At 42.9% G+C, this 20,320-nt stretch overlaps 1 protein-coding gene across 1 annotated transcript in view; it reads right to left on the bottom strand.

Moving 5' to 3' along the window:
• Positions 1-20,320, bottom strand: part of LOC144752642 (fish-egg lectin-like) — a 118,826-nt gene that overhangs the window by 37,614 nt on the left and 60,892 nt on the right. The window contains exon 3 of the mRNA XM_078640522.1: positions 15,023-15,362. Coding sequence (XP_078496648.1) covers positions 15,023-15,362 — 340 coding nt within the window. The remainder of the gene's footprint in view (positions 1-15,022; positions 15,363-20,320) is intronic.

Genomic DNA, 20,320 nt, shown 5'->3' with positions numbered 1-20,320 from the left:
TAAAAGTACATGTCCACTTTTTAATTACAATCCACCCGGGCCTTGTGGCTCTCTAGAGCCTACCTTAGGGGTGACTTAAATATAATAAAAAGGGAGGCTTATGCTTGGCAATTGGTTATGTTTGCCAAGTCGAAATGGAAGTTAAAAACTGCACACATGCTGCAATGGCAGGCCTGAGACATGTTTAATGGGCTACTTAAGTAGGTAGAACAATGAATGCTACAGGCCCACTGCTAGCATTTAGTTTACCAGCACTCTGTATATGGTATATCACTTTACTGGGGACTAATTTGCCAATAGGTGTAAGCCCATTTTATCATGTTTTAGGGAAGGGCACTTTAGCACAGGATAGCAGTAGTAAAGTGCACAGGGTCCCAGGGACACAAAAACAAATAGGAGAGGAATAGGCAAAATGTTTGAGGGAAGACCACCCCAAGGCTGAAATGTCTAACACTCTGCTTTAGGGTAAGGTAACAGATTCAGGGACTAGGCTTGGGACGTGCTGGCTGCATGTGAATGCCTGACCCAGACTCTAAATGCATGGCAACACATATCACTGCCCAGCTATATAAGAGCATCTACAGCATGGTGTGGTATTTCCAGAGTATTAACATTCCACATTCTCTGGAGGAATGCATAATGTGGAATGTTGGGGGAATTTTGTATGATGCCAATAAGATGGAAACTTGGCATGCTCTTAATGCCATCCAGAAGTCTAAGGCAGGGTGAAGAGGTTGCACAAAACATTTAAACAAACCATTTAGTATAGTGGGAAAAGTTGGAAAGTGGAAGGTATGAAATGGATTGAAGGTCACACCTCATAGTACCATGGATCCAGAAACACTAACTCCATGCTTTGTTCTGCATCAACTAATATTAGTAAGAATGTGGAAAATGGGAGTGAGGGTGAAGAGTGAGAGAAGTAGAAAAGTTGAAAGTGAGTAATGAATATGAGGATCATAAGAAAGCTGTTGGAAAATCCAATGCAGATGTTGGACATTTAGTGGGAGTCAAAGCTCTAGTAGGTCTTCTAAGTTCCGCAAACCTTTGAGGATAGTAAAGATCTTTAGAAACAGAGTGGTAAAATGCAAAGGTGGTAATCAAGAGGTTTTCTTGAGACAGTTCCACAATGAAAGGACAAGAATAGAAGACGCTACGGATTTGAGAAGACCTGAGAAATATACAGATTTTGTCATTATAAGTGATAATTGTAAAAAATGTTAACCTAATATGGGTTTTAATGTTTAAATCGGTGTGGTTGTGATTTTTATCATGTTATTCATTATTAGTTGTATTGAAGGAAGTGTATTAGTGTTAATTAATAAGAATCAATACAATTAATCACAGAAAATCATGGAAAATTTAAAATCAATCTGAGGTTAAACCAAGATATAAAATCATGAACATTGCAGAGCAAATAATAAGACTTTCTGACATTAGTGCTTCGACAGTGGCAGAGGCAAACACAGTCAGATCCTTCGCTTCCAGGTGTCAATAAAGACCTATTTTGACAAATTTGCTGAAGCGAGCAAGATGCATAGGCACAGAAGTGGTCATGCAACATTCCAGCGTCTCCTTAAAGGTGGAGACCCCATTTGACCTGAACATCAGATAAAAACTCCAGACAGCAGCATAATAAGTTTAACATGGATAATTTTTTGTACTCCCAGAATCTACAGGGCATGCTCCCCGGTGTACCGGTCTAGTCTGGATGAAATTCATTAATTCAGAGAACCATGAGTCGTGCTCTGAGGATGCAGTGCCTGGTTTCCTTGGTTAATGCCGACTTTAAATATGGATGCAGGTTCGTGTCCTCCTATGATTTTAAAATGGGAGCAGTATAGATACTAGAGAGGGCAGTTGCCAAATTGTCTCTCTTTGAGTGAATGCAGTCTGTTTCCTCGAAATAGCATGTATGCTAGAGTAAAGAGCGTTTAGGGGTATCAGTGTTTCCAAATTGCCATCTAGATCAGAAGCTGCCTTTCTAAGGTATGAGGACCATGGAGTAGAAGAGGCAGTATAAAGCACTTGGAGAACCTTTTTTAAGGAGTTTGGTTTACTCGTTGTGTTGCGTAGTAATACTTAAGGCAGGCAGCCTTGCTTTCAATATCTTAGCCATGCATGCCAAACTCTAAGCGAAGTAGCGCGCATCAAGGATATTTTGGAAAATGAAGCAGCCTCCTACAAGCATGGCACTGTGCCTTGTTCAGTGCTAAAAATAAATCCCCCTGGGTAGGTATGTTGACCATATCAGAGGTTAGGTAGCAGTTTCGCCTGAGTAACTTTCAGTATGGCCTCTGCTGTTAGGGAGCGAAACTGGTGATATCATTTGCATAAGGCATAGGTAATGCCTGGGACTTCCTGTTAATCTGTTTATAGTGGAGAGTCTGTATCCATAAACCAGACACCAAAGTAATTGTAGTTAGATGTTTGCTGTAATCCATTGGTTGCCAGGCCTGCATCCTGGGTTCCTCTTATTTTTATACCTGTTGAGAATCTTCACCTTTGTTTTATCTGGGTTCGCCACCAGTTTGTTCGCTGTGTTCTAAGAATAAAGCTCATTGAGAGCACGCTGCAGACCAATTGTTTTGTGAGCTAGTGTAAGCATATCATCTGCATATTGAATCATTAGAAGCCTAATGGAGTTGATCTTTGTTGGATTGAGTTTGCCCTTGTTAGTGAAAGACCTCTGTCTGTGGTGTGTAAAGTTTAAACAGCATTGGATCCAGGATGCACCCTTGCTTTAGGCCCCGTGTGGTAGAAATTGGCTTAGTCCCTGAGTTATAGACTGGACACAGACCCACGTGCCAGAGTACAATGCAATAACAGCACTAAGTAGGCTGTCATGTATACCCAAGCCTGACAGATTAAAGCAGCGGAATAATCCACAAAGCACTCAAACAGTGTCGGCTGTGAAAGAATGAAAGCGCTGTGTGTCAGATATGACACTGTGACTATATTGTCAGTGGAGGAAGAATGTGGTCTAAAACCAGTTTGGTAGAAGGGTATGTTGTTAGTTTCAGCCACCCATGTCTTAAGTTCATGGAGTAAAATATTTGCGTATGTTTTAGCTTTTACATACAGCAACGCAATTAGCCTGTAGCTTACTGTGTTGACATGTCACCCCTTTTTATGATTTGGATGAAGGATAGATCCCTTCCAGGATTATGGGACCTTTGCACTTTGGAAATAGTCCACATACAGGTGAGTGGGGCGGACAGCCAGAACTCTGCATCAGACTTAAATAGTGCGCTTGGCAGCCTGTTAGGACCTGGGGCCCATTGGTTCTCATCGCATTAATGACTTTAGATAAGGAGTCTTGATTGAATATTGTAGACCCAGTTGCCACCTCTTCATTGTCCAGGCCTGATCCCTTCAACATATCAGCTACACCATGGCAAACCATGGAGCCTGGGTCTACATATAAGTTGTGTACAAATTTAAAACATTTTGTTGCTTACAACATTTTTGTTATTTAATGCGTCAACGTAGAGCCAAAACGTCTCCTGGTTTTTTTACTAGACAAAAATGAGAATAAATGAGTCAATTCTGATTCCATGTACTTTACTTTTGACTTCCACATTTGCAGAGAGAAATTTGGGAAAATTGGAACAATCATGGAGGTAAACTCAGAATATCTAAGGGAAGCAGGTGCTATTTGCCTTTTGGTAGACCTGGCACTGCACTTGTTAACCCTGGTCTCCAGAGTGGGGCACAAATGCACCAGTAGGAACAAAAGTAAACCGGGATCCATTTCATTTCTACAGTTATCGCACTTTCTTTTTCCCCTGACCCCTCAAATAGGATGCGGTTGAGCGGTAAAAGATTGGAGAAAGAGTCAACCCTATGATGTCACCACAAGACAAGGGTGTATGACATCCGTTCCACTAACCATGGTATTTTGGCAAATCAACGTTTATGCAAAATACTGTTCTCTACCTCCAGCTTTCATCAAGCATCCACAGATTTTCTCTTAGCTGGTATTTGGGAAGCAAACCAGAAATAGTGGCGACAAAGCCAAGGAGAATTGGGAAAATAATACCAAACTAGAATGCCACTCTTGGTCCTCCAAGTCTTGCTGACTTTTTATCACCAGTTCATCCACAGCACCATGCAGATATAAACCAGATGGAAAACAAATAGCAGTGGAGAGAATGAGAGACCCCTTCATTACAAATAAAAAGGAGAGCCCCCACTTAATTAAAAATAAAAAGTGGATGCAGGAGGTCCCAACAATGTCACAAAAATAATAATAGTAAATAGAAACATTGCAGGTGTGGTCATCGGAATGGACAGCAGATCCAATTCTATTTCAATTTCTCGTACATGGTACACAACCTTAGCAGTCAAGCCTGCCTCTATTATACTGCAGCCCCTCCGTTTCCTCTAAGGGGAGGATGGGGAAAAATAGTGAATTATTGGTCCAATGTAACATTGATGTTTTCCCATTTAATACTACACTATCTCTTAAGAGAACCAAAGAAGGATGTCAATCCACAAGCCATACCTAAGGTACAAGGTAAGGTAGTCTGACAAACCAGGCAGAATATTTTAAGACAAGTAATTCTAGAATTTTACACAAGCGCCTTGGGCTCCTCTGTGGAAATATACCTAAATCTGAAGATTCTGTTCCTGGAATGTACATGGCCTTACACGATTACTGGAAGATCGAGATGCAACAGACCTTTTACAGAACTATGCAATTTTAAAGTTCCAGATAACTTGGAAAAATGACCTTACTGCCATTATTTACTTTCAAGAATTCTTCATTCTTTCAACACGTTTTTCTTCGTGTGGTCGAGAAAAAGTTGGGTTTTAAATTTTTTTATCACTAGAACTAGATGCCAAGCCTCAAGAAATCGATCTTCAATTGCCATGGCTTTTATGTATCAAAATTCATTTACAGATGTCAATTATTCTATTCAATATACACCAGAGTACAAAGACATTGATCAAAACAACCCAGATTACTTTCTTTGGGAAATAATTAAAACTCTAACACAACAATATCCAACAGCCATTCTAATTATCTCAGGAGACCTTAATATGCACAAGGTCATTAGAAATTCTTCAGATAATTCAAATAGTGACATAATACAGTTGTGCTGTGCACAATTGCAAAAATATGGCTAGTGATATTGCAAGAACACTGACTGCATATTTCAAAAAGTGTGCCAATTTAAAAAAAATAAAGCACCATTCTATACTTGATTACACTATCATTTCAAAGGACTTGGTGTCTGGAATTGATGGATATGATGTCATTCCGAGATTGTAAAGCAATCATAATCCTCAAATCATTAAACTGGTGCTAGCAGCACATTATCAACCAAAGTCCAATAATTTTAAACAAATGCTGACTGCTTTTAATTTGAAAAGGCTGATATGCAATCAACAAATCAACCGGAAAAACTGAAATTTGTGGAGAGTCAAACAGGCTAGGCCCACTATGAATTTCAAAATGGAAAATCAATGACAGATACGTGGTCTTATTTATGTTCATCCTTAATAAGACACATTTCCAGCCTCAGCTAGGGGAAACCCCATTAAATCCACTTATAATAGGAGGTACTCACATAAGCTCTATTTACAAAAGAAGGTTCTCAACAAAGTAGTAAGGGCAGTATATAAGCAAACAAACCCAAACTGCAGTCATGACAGAAAGCATTCTTTGAACTTTTGAGGAGGACATACAAACAGGAGAACTGGAAGGCCAAAAGACCTTACCATTAGGAAATATGGTCAAGACTACATTATGCTTGCAAAACAAACAATATTCAAGCCTTTTGGAGAACCATTAATGATTTGCAGAACAGTTGCAGTAGGGCATATAGTGTAAATATTTCAGAATCAAGTTGGGGTATTTGGTCTGTATGGGGCCTGCACTGAAAAACGCTCAGAAAAATCTTTCCAGTAGAACATGATAACCACCTCATGTGACATAAACTATCACCCTATGGGGAGTGAAAGGCCTTATAAAGAAAGGCTATTAACTAATAGGCATAATAAATGAGGAAATGATAGACGGAATTAGGTCAAAAGGACCACCCACCCCTAACGGCATCGCCAATGCAGTTTTTAAAGCAAACCCTGAACTGTTGGCAAGAGTATTGACTCTGTTATTCGGAGAGGTAGTAGCAACAAAAGCAGCTCTAGAATCATGGCAATGGAGTATTTTACATCCTATATATAAGAATGACACTCCAGATAATCCAGCTAACTATAGTCTTATCAATACAAAAGGGGATGATGGATGGAGCATTTGAGCAGATCCAACACTCACCGCCAGTCAACTGATCTGGGTTTAATCCATCATCATTATTTAGCTCACTCCACCACCCCAGTTCAGACATGGCCATATGCAAATCAGTCTGACCCGATGCCTCATGGGAACAGTCCAGCATGAACTGCCAAGCCATGTCTTCCCTGGACCAGAAACAAGCATCCTGGGAACAGTTTCTGGCTAATCAGCAGTCATCAGCCAGGCTAGCTTGAATCCAGTGGCAAAGTGAGAAAGGGACCCACGTCTGGGCAAACCCTGCCAACTTAGGGCGAACAAAGCGATACAAAAGAGGATGAAGGACAGAGCGTTTGAGCAAATCAAACACTCACCCCCAGTCAACTGATCTGGGTTTAATCCATCATCATTCTTTATCTCACTCCACCACCCCAGTTCAGACATGGCCATATGCAAATCAGTCTGACCCTGTGCCTCATGGGAACAGTCCAGCCCGACCTGCCAAGCCATGTCTTCCCTGGACCGGAAACAAGCATCCTGGGACCGGTTTCTGGCTAATCAGCCGTCATCAGCCAGGCTAGCTTGAATCCAGTGGCAAAGTGAGCAAGGGACCCACAACTGGGCATACCCTGCCAACTTAAGGCGAACAAAGCGATACAAAAGGGGATGATGGACGGAGCATTTGAGCAAATCAAACACTCACGCCCAATCAACTGATCTGGATTTAATTCATCATCATTCTTTAGCTCACTCCACCACCCCAGTTCAGACATGACCATATGCAAATCAGTCTGACCCTGTGCCTCATGGGAACAGTCCAGCCCGAACTGCCAAGCCATGTCTTCCCTGGACCGGAAACAAGCATCTTGGGACTGGTTTCTGGCTAATGAGCCGTTATCAGCCAGGCTAGCTTGAATCCAGTGGCAAAGTGAGCAAGGGACCCACATCTTATAGCAAATGTGAATACGAAGGCCTTTGCATATTATCTGCTTAAGACCTCGAAGAATGGGCAACATCATCAAATATTATAATTATACCAGTGCATCAATCAGGATTCTGAAGTGGACAGTTAACAATTACAAATCTGCTATCCTTCACACTGATGGCAGAGAGGACAATATATAAAAACCATAAGTTATACATTTGCTTTGTCGATCTGAGTGGTGCTTTCGATACTGTCCCTCGTAACTTGATATGGTGAAAGTTGGCAGCATGGGGAGTACCGCAGAAATTACTAGATATGATAATTCTCCTATATACAAACACCTGGGTCGCGGTAAAATTGGGGGACTGCAGCCATTTGACACATCGTTTTGAAACATCAATCGGTTTAAATCAAGGCTGTGTACTAGCACCATGTCTTTTTGTATTCATTAAGGCTGATCTACCTCTCCATCTACAAAATATTAATGCTCATTTCCCTAATCTTTCAGGCTGCAACATAAAATTTTTACAATATGCTAACAATACTACTAAGTCATACGCCAATAGTTTTACAACAGCTCATAACATCTTTTAATAATTATATCATTTTAAACCAATTACAAATGAATATAAAGAAAACCAAAAATCAAGTCAATAGGCCAATCTAAATCACGAACATGAGAGTGGATTGTTAGTGGAACAGTGGTTGAATCGGTAAAGTATTATAAGTATCTAGGAATTAAATTTGATGATAGAGTGTCTTTTAAACATTATTTTTATAATTTAAAGGCAAAACAAGTTCACTTACATTTGCTTTTAGAACTCTGCATGATAAGCTTCTATTCCCCAGCTATGAACACTTAGTAAAGATCATGAAGGCACAGCCGATTCCTTCTTTGGCTTATGGATCAGTAAGCTTTCGTGGCAAGTGTGAGAAGTTGGCCTGGTATATGATGCTCACTAGTTCTAGTGATCACCTTGTACCATGCCAAGCAACCCTTATGGTGCAGGTTGTAAAGTCAACCTTATAGACAAGCTATCCTAGGGGTAGCATGGACTAAGCAGTCTTAGGCTAAACTCTGTAAAGGCATGTGAAGCAAGCTGTTTTACCATACACAATCCCTTGAATACCAAATGAAAGGACGCCACACAGATATATATTGAAAATATATATGGATTTATTACTACAAATATCCCTGATACTCTTTATGAGCACAGAAGCAAATGCGTTAAAACAAAACACAGTTAAAATATACAAAAGTTGCACAATTTTGGATGAGCCCTAGGGGCCACCTAAACCATATACTAAAATAGTGGTATAAGAACCACTATGGGGAAAGTGAAGAGGCCTAGGGCCTGGGGAATCGCTGGAGCTGTTCGGGACTAACAGTGAAGAAGTCGGGAAAGGCCCGCGGGACTCGGTGCAGTGTTTAAAGTGCACGCACTCACCAATGCAAAGTCTATGGTGCGTAAAAATTACAAAGTTAGTTAGAAAGGAACCTTCCGAGTGACCTAGAAGGATGAAACTTCAGACACAGACACTAGAGGTGTGTACCAGTGTGGGAACACCGGCGGAGCTGAGTTACCTCACCCACAGGAAGCGGGTGCATAGGGTCGAAGTAGTGTCGGGTTTCGTCACGCAGGTCGATGGTGCTTGGAGCTGAAGATGCTGCAGGCGGCTCGATGTGAAGAGTTCCGGCGGATCCAAGGGTGGATCTGAAGAGGTGAAGACCTGAAAGCAGAGGGGACAATGTTCAAAGTCACTAGCCAGTGACTACCGTGGAACCAGAGTGGAACCAGGCGATGTCGGGTGCAAACAGGCGTCGAGGTGTAGCTTCTCTCTGCAGCCACGTGGACACGAGGGGTCGAAGACGTCCAGGAGTCGGTCACGAGCTGTCCCACGCAGGCTTCTCGCTGTTGGCGGTGTCGGCAACTTGATTGAAGCAAACAGGCCTTGGCTAATGCAAGCCACGCAGGAATCGAAAAAGGCTTGTTACTCGGACCAGCAAGGTCAGAGCAGGGGCTCCTTTTTACAGGAGCAAGGGCAAGTCTGGAGCAACCAGACCTGCAGTAAAAGTTGTAGGTTTTGTCGCCAAGATGGCCACTAGCCGCGTGGCAAGTGGACGGTTAGGCGCGTCGAGTGGCACGATGCAAAAGGGCTCCACGCAGACCGTGGAGATGCTGGGGGGCTGATCGTCGGTGCAAGGGCTGCTCGAGGTTGGGGCTTCTCAAACCCCAAAGCACAGCATCGAGGGTGCCTCTGATGCTGCGCAGTCAGCGTTTGGGGGGTCTTCCAAGAGGTCCGGTCCCACGTCTCTCGGTGCCTCCACAGGTCCCTTCTTTGCAGGGACTGTGGATCGGGCTGTGAAAAGTCTGGGAGTCTGGGTCTTGTCAGGCTCTGGGCTCGGGCTCCGGCGGGAGGCGGCAGCAAAGCAGACGTCGAGTTGCTGGTTGGTGCCTGTGTTCACAGGGTGGTCACTCCTTGGCCACAAGGGAGATTCTCTTCCGTCTTCTGAGCAGCAGAATGTCGAAGTCCAGTCTTCTTCTGTATTTCAAGTTGATTCAGGATGATCTGAAGTCTCAGGACACAGCTCCCACTCTTATTCGAATCTGGGGGGCCGGATCACCTACTAGGTCCCTCCTCTGGGTGGAACCAGGAAGGGGGGTGGTTACACCCCCTTTTCTTTGTCCAGTTTCGCGCCAGGACTGGGGCTGGAAAGCCCCAGCACCGGTTTGAACTGGCCTATGCACAGGGACACCTTGTGTGCCCCAGGCATGTCTGATTCTATTCAGCCCTGTCCTACCCAATACACAAAATCCTGTCTGGAGTGGTGCTAGCACCTCCCCAGGCAGGAAACCCTTTGTCCAAGCTGCCCTCGCTGGAAGGACTCCCAGCAGCAGGAGGTCAGACTTGTGTCTGTGGTGGCAGCATCCATTTTGAGATGCTAAGGCTCTGTTTAACTTTAACTGGGGTTCAGGTTAGGTACATGTCGTGTCCCTCTAGAAGGGTGGAATGCTACCCCCGTCGCCAGAACTGGCGAGGGGGTAGTATTCCAATTCGTATGACACCTTACTCGACATGTTTTGATAAAGCCAAACCTAAGATAGCATTTAACCGCGAGGATTATAATGCACTTAAGAGTATATGGTATGGCAATATCATGGAACAGCTAAAGGACATGGTTCCGAAAGCTGCAGACAGGCTCAGCTCATGCCAGAGCACCATCTCACATATTTCCAAGCACTCTGCCTCCAGGATTGATGAGGCCTTCCATAGGAGTGGCTGATAGGAACATATGTGTCCATTTTAGGTTAGGTATAGGCATACTACACCTAAGTAAGGGGTGGTTACACCGACTTACCCCAGCTGAGTGATCAGCCAGTTGTGTCAAATATGGAGGCCAGGCCAGGGGTGGCACAATACATGCTGCAGCCCCTGGTAGGCCTTGGAAGCACCTATGCCCTGGGTACCTGGGTACACTGTTACAGGGGCCAATAAGGTGAACCAGTTCCAATTTCGTTATGCACCTAAAGTACATGGGTTACAATTTAGAGAGAGAACAGCAGTCTGTGGGTCTGATTAGCAGGCCCACAGCCACATTAAGTTATAAACCAGTGAAGCAAAAATCAAAAATTTGGGGTGACCATAGGATAGCAGACCCTACTCTCCTACAGCAAGGACTCCAAACTCTTGGATGAATTACAAATTAAAGCTTTTAAATCTACCTTTAAGGTTCCGAGAAACATCGGTCATGCAGAAACCTGAATGGAATTTGGCCTGACCAGCCAAAATGTGGCAAAATGTGTTGAGACAATCGCATTTTTTAAAAGTTTATATTCTTTGTTTTTATCCGACCAGGGCACCCTGGCAATCTGTGTTGGCTAGAACTTACAAAATATGATTATACAAATGTTTGGAGGATTTATTTTACAGAGAGCTTACATACTTTTACTCTTCAGCCTTTTGAATAACTGGATGTAAGTAAAGCCCTGATTAGGCATCGCCTAAAACAGATCAACAAATGTATTTTCTTTTATGCAGGACAAAGAGACCTTAGCAGCAAAAAAACATGCCTGGAACATTATTAATACATTTGAGAAACTTGATCTCCAACCCTATCTACGGGCTCCAGGAAAAGGTACCATATTTTACAAATTGCCCTTGTGATGGAAAATCCCCTCAATCCACGCTGCATTTTTTATTATTTTGTAATTTTTATAGGGACAGTCGCAAACTTGTTTTGAAACCTCTTTTTTTTGCAAATAAATTGTATTATTATAAACAAGCTTTCAACTTTATCTGTAGCTTGGAGAATGATAACACCATGAATGCTGCTTGCAACTTTACACAAATGTCTATTAAGAAAAGAAAGACCTACTCCTATTCAGAGGCATTAACTTATGAATATTATGATGATTGAAGTTGGAGTCATAATGCCCTTTATCCCAAATGTATTATATATGGAATTGAACGTACTATATGCACTTTTGAGAAGTTTTTTAAGACTAATGATTTTAAAAGATCTTAATGAACCTTTACTACATTGATTTCCTTAGATTAATAACTAAAAATGGACTGAATTTCTATGAATAATTGTGAGGAAGTGTAAGTAACATGTTTTTATTAATGTTTTTAGGATGCTTTTATGGTCATGTATAATGTACCGAATAAAGCTTTTTTGATTTGATTTGATTTGATTTGATTTGAAATTAAAGCTTTTAAATCTACTTTTAAGGTTCCTAGAAACATCGGTCATTTAGAAACCTGAATGGAATTTGGCCTGACCAGCCAAAAAGTGGCAAAATGTGTTGAGACAATCTGCATTTTTTTAAAGTTGATATTCTTTGTTTTTATCCGACCATGGCACCCTTCCAATTTGTGTTGGCTAGAACTTACAAAATATGATTATATAAATGTTTGGAGGATTTATGTAACAGAGCGCTTACATACTTTTACTCTTCAGCCTTTTGAATAACTGGATGTAAGTAAAGCCTTGATTAGGCATCGCCTAAAACAGATCAACAAATGTATTATCTTTAATGCAGGACAAAGAGACCTTAGCAGCAATAAAACAATCCTGGAACATTATTAATACATTTGAGAAACTTGAGTTCCAACCCTATCTACAGGCTCATCTGCAACCGTATAAAAGGGACTTATTTCTTAAGTTAAGATTTGGCAGATATCCAACACAGACGGCACCCCTAAATGGATTCAACAACGGTCAGTAAACAGTTGCAGACTTTGCAGTTTCTCTAAAGAATCTGTACTGCACACTGTGTGTGCCTGCCCTCAATTACTCCATTTACGGAAACTTTGCTGAAACCACTATTTATAGAACATGGAGTGAGAACATGTCGTCAAGCCATAATTCTCTGTCTATCTAGAAGATCAATTTGTTTGACTGGCCAATCTACTAAGTTCATCCTTCTAGATGAATTCTGATTTTAAAATCTATATAAATTGACATGGAGTGTAGTAAAAATATTTAACATTTGTTTTGTAAAGTAATAATACATACTATGGTCCTATGGGCAGTCATTTACTTATTCTGAGTACAGTTTAGTTAAACTGTCTTTTGGTACAATCAATTCAATAACCACATGGTACGCTTATTGTGGTCATGGGTCTACCGCTGAGATAAAGGTGTGCATATGTGGTATTAATGTCCCAGTATGGTATGTAACTAATGAAGCAATTTGTGTTTCGTTGCATAGTGAGTAACGGTTATGGAAATTCTAATGGCTCTATTTAACTGACATATTTAAATTCCATATCATTAATGAACTGGTTTCTACACATGGCATCACTGTTTTATTTGTAATTATTTTTATTATCAAACAATAAAGAATGTTACTTAATAAAAATTAATAATATAAGATTCTGTATTGAAGCCAACCTAGTATCCCAAAGTGAGCAGTGAAAATACGTAATGATTAAGCTGCAGCCTATTTGTATGACGTAGTTGGCTTTTATTTCAAAGTGGAACCCATTCTTCAGATGTGCAAGAATTGTCATCCAGGCATTGGGGCAAACCTAGTAGCCAACACTCCTAAGTGTGACAGACAACAGCCCTGTAAAACACTAAGGGGTCGATTCCGATTCGGGAAACTAATCCGTACGACGAATCGTATTCGTAGCCGTTTCCGTATGAATCGTAGTAATCCGTCCGAATCGCGTAGTACGATTTGTAGGTCAAAGCTCCGTCCGAATCCTTGCGAACCGTACGAAAAACAAGTGAAAATCCGTACGACATACACCCGCACAGTGAACCATACGATTCGTAAACATGCCGTACGACAGGCCAAGTACGATCCGGACCGGGGACGCGTATAGGCAATTCGTATGGAGAGCCACAAAATAACATACGCACCGAAACCCTGAATTCAAGGGGTGTACGCACCGTACACCTACGTCCTTGGGGGGTACAGACCATACCCCTAGGCACCGTACACCGACATCCATGGGGCATACGCATGGGGACATACGCACCGTACCCCGGAAATCCAGGGGTGTACGCACCGTACCCTGCAATCATGGGGTGTACGCACTGTACCCGGGGGGTCCGTTCCATACGCATTACGATGCGAAATCATCTTTTCCGGACGTTTTCAGCTCCCGTAAAAAAAGAGTCGTACGGAGTGGTGTCCACATGAATCGTACTTGCTGGGTCGTAAAAAGATGCTACGATCCGTGTGAACATCGCGCACTGCGTGTTCCGAGTGCGATCCGTACGGTTTCCTGCATCGTACGGGCTTTTGTACGATTCGTACGGAGAACAGCATTGAGGACACATCGTACTACATCGTACATACAGGTACTGTTCTGCGTATGCATTGAACGGGAAAAATGCTCCGTACGGCGATTCGGACTGGATTTTACCGAATCGGAATCGGCCCCCATGTCTGACAGGTGGAAAAAGTGAAAACCATTTTGAAGCTTTCCGTGTCATCTAAAAGAAAGGAGAGGCACTCTTTCTAGGGCTAGACTAGTAAATAATGGATTTTCATACTATGTTTCACAAGGAGAGCCATAAATGTAATCAAATAATCACCTCTAAATCTACAGTGTAGACTAGTGAGGCGGAATCAGTATTGCATATCATTGATAACTAATATGTTTAGATTAGACCAAGTCCCGGTCTGTCTGGTCTGCTCACAGAAATTTATTTTACAAAGTGATACTTAATATGTAGGTCTGAGAGCAACACTGTCACAGAGAAAGAGTGGAAAACCAGGTACTGTTTTTAGCAAGAAGTTTTTACTTTGAGAGGCGCATTTTGATAGCACGGAACAGGAAAGGCCAAAGAATATCTCTCATTACATCTGAGCCTCTAACTTATTGTATTTATTGACCACACTTCTCTTGTTACATTCATTTATGAGAATGTGAACATGTGTAGTAAGATGTGTGCCACACGGACATGATGCTTATTCCCTGCAGAGCACCCGCAAGGACCCTGGGAAGTCTCATGGAGAAGTGTGGTAGCCATGAAAGTCTCAGGAGATGTGAGGTTTCCATGATGTTTTTGTGCTGCTACACTACTGTATTGGTCATTTACACGAAAAGATTCAAGAGCAGTTTGTACTCAAATCAGCACTGCCAATTATTGCTCAATTTCTAATTCCAACCTAATTGACCAGCGCCTGCCACCTTTCTTGCAGTGTCTGCACTGGGACTGAGCATGTTTTTGCACTGCAGAAGTGAGGCCTGAGTACTGCTGCAGTGAGCAATACAGCACTGGACTTTACTTTCAGCTTTTAAAGGCACAATCTCAAGAGTAAACACTTAAAGTTTGAGCTTTTTGGGGGAGAAAAACAATTGCAATAACAGATCTTGGAAGATGTTTCTTGTCATACCTGCGAAATGCATCCCCCACGCTGTTCACACCGTACACAGAGCCATCACTGCCCACTTCAATCATGGAGGGCTTGCCTTCCACGTGCTGCCAACTGGAACCACTGCAGGAACTTGGTGTTACAGAAAATCGATAGAAGATGTCATCAACAGAGTTCACTCCCCAGCAGCCCAGAGGGCCACAGCTGTAGTACTTAAGCTTCCCATCAATATGGGACCAGGGAAGAGTCGACCCATCATTGGTGGACATTGTTGCTTGGTCGTGAAGGCAAAAAATGTCATCATTCATGTTAGCACCAGAGATAAACTGGTCTCCACCTGCGTCAATCTGCTTTAGAAGCCCTGGAAGTAAAATGAAGAACAAAATATGTGAGGGCAACTGAGGTTTAGGTGGACGCACCCCTCCCTCCCCAACTAAACATTGACTGCATCAATTTGGAATGCATTTGAGGTGGGTGACAATGTTAGACTATTTTGCTAGTGCAATGGCATTCCTACCTCTCTGCCAGAGAAAGAATGGACTGGCTGACTTCCTTTCCCCCTCCAACCTTTGAGGACATTTTCCTCTCCTCCAAAGTGTGCTTTGGTCCCCATTGGCCAGTATTTGTGTAGATTTGCAACATACTGCCTTGGAATCTGTTTCTGCAATGTGGGTTACGTTACAAAACTTTTTATTTATCAAGATCAAATGGCATAAAAATCGCGTTCAAGTAGGGCCTCAGATATATGGTGGGAATCTGCAAATAACATATCTCAAACCATTCAGAATCTTAGATTATTTTCTAAAATCTGATATTTACTAACAATCCTCGGAAACAAAAATTACAAATGCACAAATATACAAAGATCAGAGTCCGTAATAAGAATTTGGAGTGCAGATGTTTTCCATCACCAGTGGCGGCTCCTCCACTAGGGCAGAGTGTCGCCCCATTGCTTTCTCGCAGTGCGAAAAGCAGAAACATAAAATGGTAATAACTACCATTTTATGTTTCTGCTTCTTGCACTTCGAGAAAGTAGAAGGGTTTGGTTGATGGGGCTGCACTGTGAACAGGGCTGGGCAGGGGAGAAATGGTGTGCCAACCCCCAAGTGAGCATGACTGGTTTGGTTGGCCTTCTGGGGCCGCCCAAACCAGTCATGCGCACTCTGCCCTTTCTCCATGGAGGCTGCAATGCAGCCTACACTGCGAAAATAGCCTCCTCATGAGTCCCTGGCTTGCCGGCGTGCCCACCAATCCGTTGTGATTGGCTTAGGGGAGGGGAGAGAGGCTGCCTGCTACCTGTTCCTGCCGGAGGCAGCAGAGCAGGAACCGGAGCAGGAGCTGAGATAATGCAGGACCCGGCCGACAGGCAGGTGCGTTTTTTTTATTAATTATTAAATGTACCCCCTCCCCGTGCTAGCCTCCACCCCCCACATGAATAATGCTGGCCAAGACTGCATATTTCGAAAAGATTCTGAAAGAGTAACAGCAAGCCCCAAATGCCTTCACTACAAATGGCCATTTAATGCAGATAATGTTAATTTCAGAGGTAGGGAAAAAATAGCCAGTTTCCCGGGCCACTCATATGAGGGCCGTAATGGCCAGCCATGTTCCCTCTGTTCATGTTAAATTTGGTAAATGGGCACCCAGTGGCTTGGACAGGTAATAAAAAGAGATCAACCCCCGCCCCCCCCCCCAGCAATTTCATCATGAGTGTCCCAGACACTTTTGCATGAAGGGCACGCCCTTTAGCCAGGCCCTGTACTGTACCCTCCTGGAATGAGTTGGCATGGCGTTCAGCCATGGCCAGCATTATCTGTCATATGTCAGGTCATGATCAGTGAATTGGGTGAGAGGAGAGGATGAGTTATAGTTCCCTTTCTGGTGCATTTCAGTGTTTTTTGAGCTTTGATTCATAACAATACTGTCCCTTAAACTGAAGATTTATTTGGAGTTTATTCGACTTTTTAACCAATGCTATTTGTCTTCTAATTACTTTACAATCCATGAAACTATATTTGATCATTTGGCTGTAAGATTTGTTCACTGGATGCACTGAGTGGTCCTTCGGCAGTGTGGAGTTTCACTGTGAACTTAAATGTTTTAATTATTGGCTCTGATATTGGATCTCAAAAACAACTGAAGCATAGCCATAAATACATGTTTAAACATTTTAAATTCGAAAACTGATTGACAGCAGTTTTTTGTTACGGGTTTAATCTGTTTACTAGTTTTTGGATATTTTGTGTTATAAAAGAGTGATTGGGGCTCAGAGCTGTATCTGGCTCATTAATTTGAGGTCTCGCCTCAGATCAGAATCCTCAGAGAATTTGACTGGTGCTAATTTTGAAAATTAAACTTAACTGATTGGATGAGGGAAAATGTTTCTCTTTGTACTACAGAGGATGCGCAAATCCTGACACTTCGATTGGCTGACTGCAAGTAAACATATGTATTGCCACATCCATTACTGGATGGCAGACACTGAAATTGCAGCCTGAAAAAAGTGCCTTGATGGATACGGGGAGCATAGTAGCATCTCCTCACCCAAAGGAGGATGCTTTGGAGATTGATGCGGGCAAATCCTGCTCATAAAAGTAAAATAAAAAACGGTTTTCTCTTGGAATTCACAGATCCTGTACATTATTTGTATTAAATTTGTGAATGCTGATTTTTAAGTCAATGTAACCACAGGGCATATCCATCTGGTTGAAGTGGAAAAGGTCTGGCACAGGGCCAGTTGCTGCTAACCCTCGTTACACAGCGTAAGGTTGCACAGTGGATTGACCGCACCCTGTGGACAAACACTGCTGCGTAAATCAAAGGCAGTGTGCAGGTGTGGTTGGCCAAATAGAAGGTTGCCTGCAGGAACTGGTTACAGCCAAAGGCTGCGAATACCCGAGGTTGGCAGCAGGACAGGTTCAGAGCAGAGCGCAGGATCTGTAGCAAACTACACTGCACATGGCCTTTCACCATGCACAATGGTATGTTAGCCACACACCGGGTATGCTGCAAGGTCTAGCCATAGGCCAAGCCCTATGGTCAATTCCATCGTTTATGGCAAAAGACCATGTGCAGCTGTAGTTGGCTGCTCAGTGGGTTGGCCAGGCCATGAGCCCATCTCCTGTTGCTCACTGCTGAAGGTCATGGACACCAGTATCTGAGTGCACAGGTGTTGAGTGTAGTCGCACATTGAGAAGTGATGTCAACAGTGTTTGCCACAGATGATGACATTTATCATGTCATCTTTGACAGGAGTGAGGTCTCGAACAGTTTTTGAGGACGTTAATATTTGCACAGTAAGACACAAGTGTCCAATTTTCATAGTTTCCTTATGTTTTGTAACCAACATTTTTTAACTTGGTTTTGAGTGGAAATGTATGTTGTTGTAAACATAGTTTAATATTCTTACATAAACATCTATACAGACACACACATATATATATATATAATTTCTGATTGATGTGTCTACCTGCGGATTCCTCACCTGTAGAATTTTCCAAGCGCTAGACTGCTTCTGGAAGGATGTATGACATCACAACGCATACTTTCACAACGCATGCCATTACGACGCAACTTTTACAACGCATACCATTACAACGCATAGTGCTTTGGGGCGCTGGATAGTGAATAGTTTAATTTACTATTCCAACTCCAGTCCCCGTGGATAGTTGGGAAGGTGTTGGATAGTAAATTACACCTATTCCCTATCCTAGAGTGCCCCCCAGCGAAATGCGTTGTAATGGTTTGCGTTGTTAAAGTTGCGTCGTAATGGCACTGCGTAGTAAAAGTTGCGTTGTAAAGGTTGTCTCCCCTTCTGGAACTTTAAAGGTCTACCATCACCAGCAGGTGAGGCTGGCTTTGTGTCAATGCCAGAAATAGCAGCCATATAGCGTCCACCCCGGCACAAAACATCAGTTACCTTTTTTCAGCGCCTTCCACGAGGATCAGGAACTCACTAATCAAGTTTTCTTCACAGAGAAAAATATTTGCAGTACTATGTCCAAGCACTTGAGTTGTAAGCCCTACAGAGACGGGGAGGGTACAGATATCAATTACTGAACCCCCTGTAAAAAGTTCAATCGGGTCGGGGACAATCGATATTTGCCCGGCGGTATTGCCTCTGTGACCCTCTAGTTATTAAATCAAATGAAGAGGCAGGCGCTGGAGACTGGAAAGCAGGAAACAAGGTTTTCTTTATTCTCTCCGGAGGAGAACACAACGAAACGGACAGAAGGTATCGTTCTGAGGTGCTCTAACTGTATTCCTGAGGCCTGGCCTCTTATATACAGTGTTTATGGTTTTTATTACAGTTTACATACATGTGACAAAGCTTTGATATACGGAAAGACATACCCGGAATCCCCCTTTGGGGCCCGTTCCCACACACATTTACAGTTGAAATCCCCACCCTAGTCATAACAGGTGATGAGTATCACGCAGCTGGATATTCCGCCGATTCACGGAATGTGGGGGGTTTGATCGGATCTCATGGAGTGGGGGCTTTGATCAACCCGGGGATCCTTTGATGGGGGAAGCTTCCTATTGTACGGGGAGGGGCAAGGAATGGTATCGGCAGAGCTGGGTGTCGGCTTGGGAACGGGGAGGACAAAACGGGCACACGGGGAAAAAGGGGGTTTGCATCTAAGGGCCGGAGATCATGAAAGGAAAGCAGGGAGGTGTCGCGCTGGGAACAGGATGAGGGCCTGGGGCAGAGCAGCGCCGAAGAGGGGTTTATGACTCAAGGCAGGTGCAAGCAGGGGGTTGGTCAGCGTGCAGGCTTAGCGAAGGCAAAGGGCTATGTCAGGGGCCAGCGGCATGCAAAAGGGTTTGTTCTGATCGGGGCATTTTAAAATGGCGGGCGCGCACGACAAAAGTGTGGCATCAGGGGAAGAGGCAAGATGGCGCAGATAATGTTCACCAAAACGCACTAATTTTCCACAGTCCTCCCTTTAACATATTCAAGACATCTTGCTGGTTCATTTTCTATTCGGTTCTACTGTGGTGAGCATGAGAGAGAAAACGGTAAGAACCCTAGGTGGAAAGAGTTGTAAACAATACATTTTAACATTTCTAGTTTTCAGGAGGCGGGTCTATTTGATAAACTTTGATAAACTTGTTCAGCAGGAAAGTCATAGGAATGTAATACAAAAAACGGTTCTGTAGCGAGCAGCAAGTACATATCATAACGTGAACTGGCAGGTTATTACATATTTCAGATTTGGATTGGAGCAGGATCAATACAATGGCGGCTGGGAGAGAAATGAGGCATAGCAAAAACGGTGATTGTGGATGTCAAATGTTCGAAGTTTTACGAGTTCT

Source organism: Lissotriton helveticus, chromosome 5_1 (genome assembly GCF_964261635.1).
Source record: "Lissotriton helveticus chromosome 5_1, aLisHel1.1, whole genome shotgun sequence".
NCBI classification, from domain to species: Eukaryota; Metazoa; Chordata; class Amphibia; order Caudata; family Salamandridae; genus Lissotriton; species Lissotriton helveticus.
The sequence above is the reverse complement of the archived record's forward strand: the minus strand, read 5'-3'. Positions and strand labels throughout refer to the sequence as shown.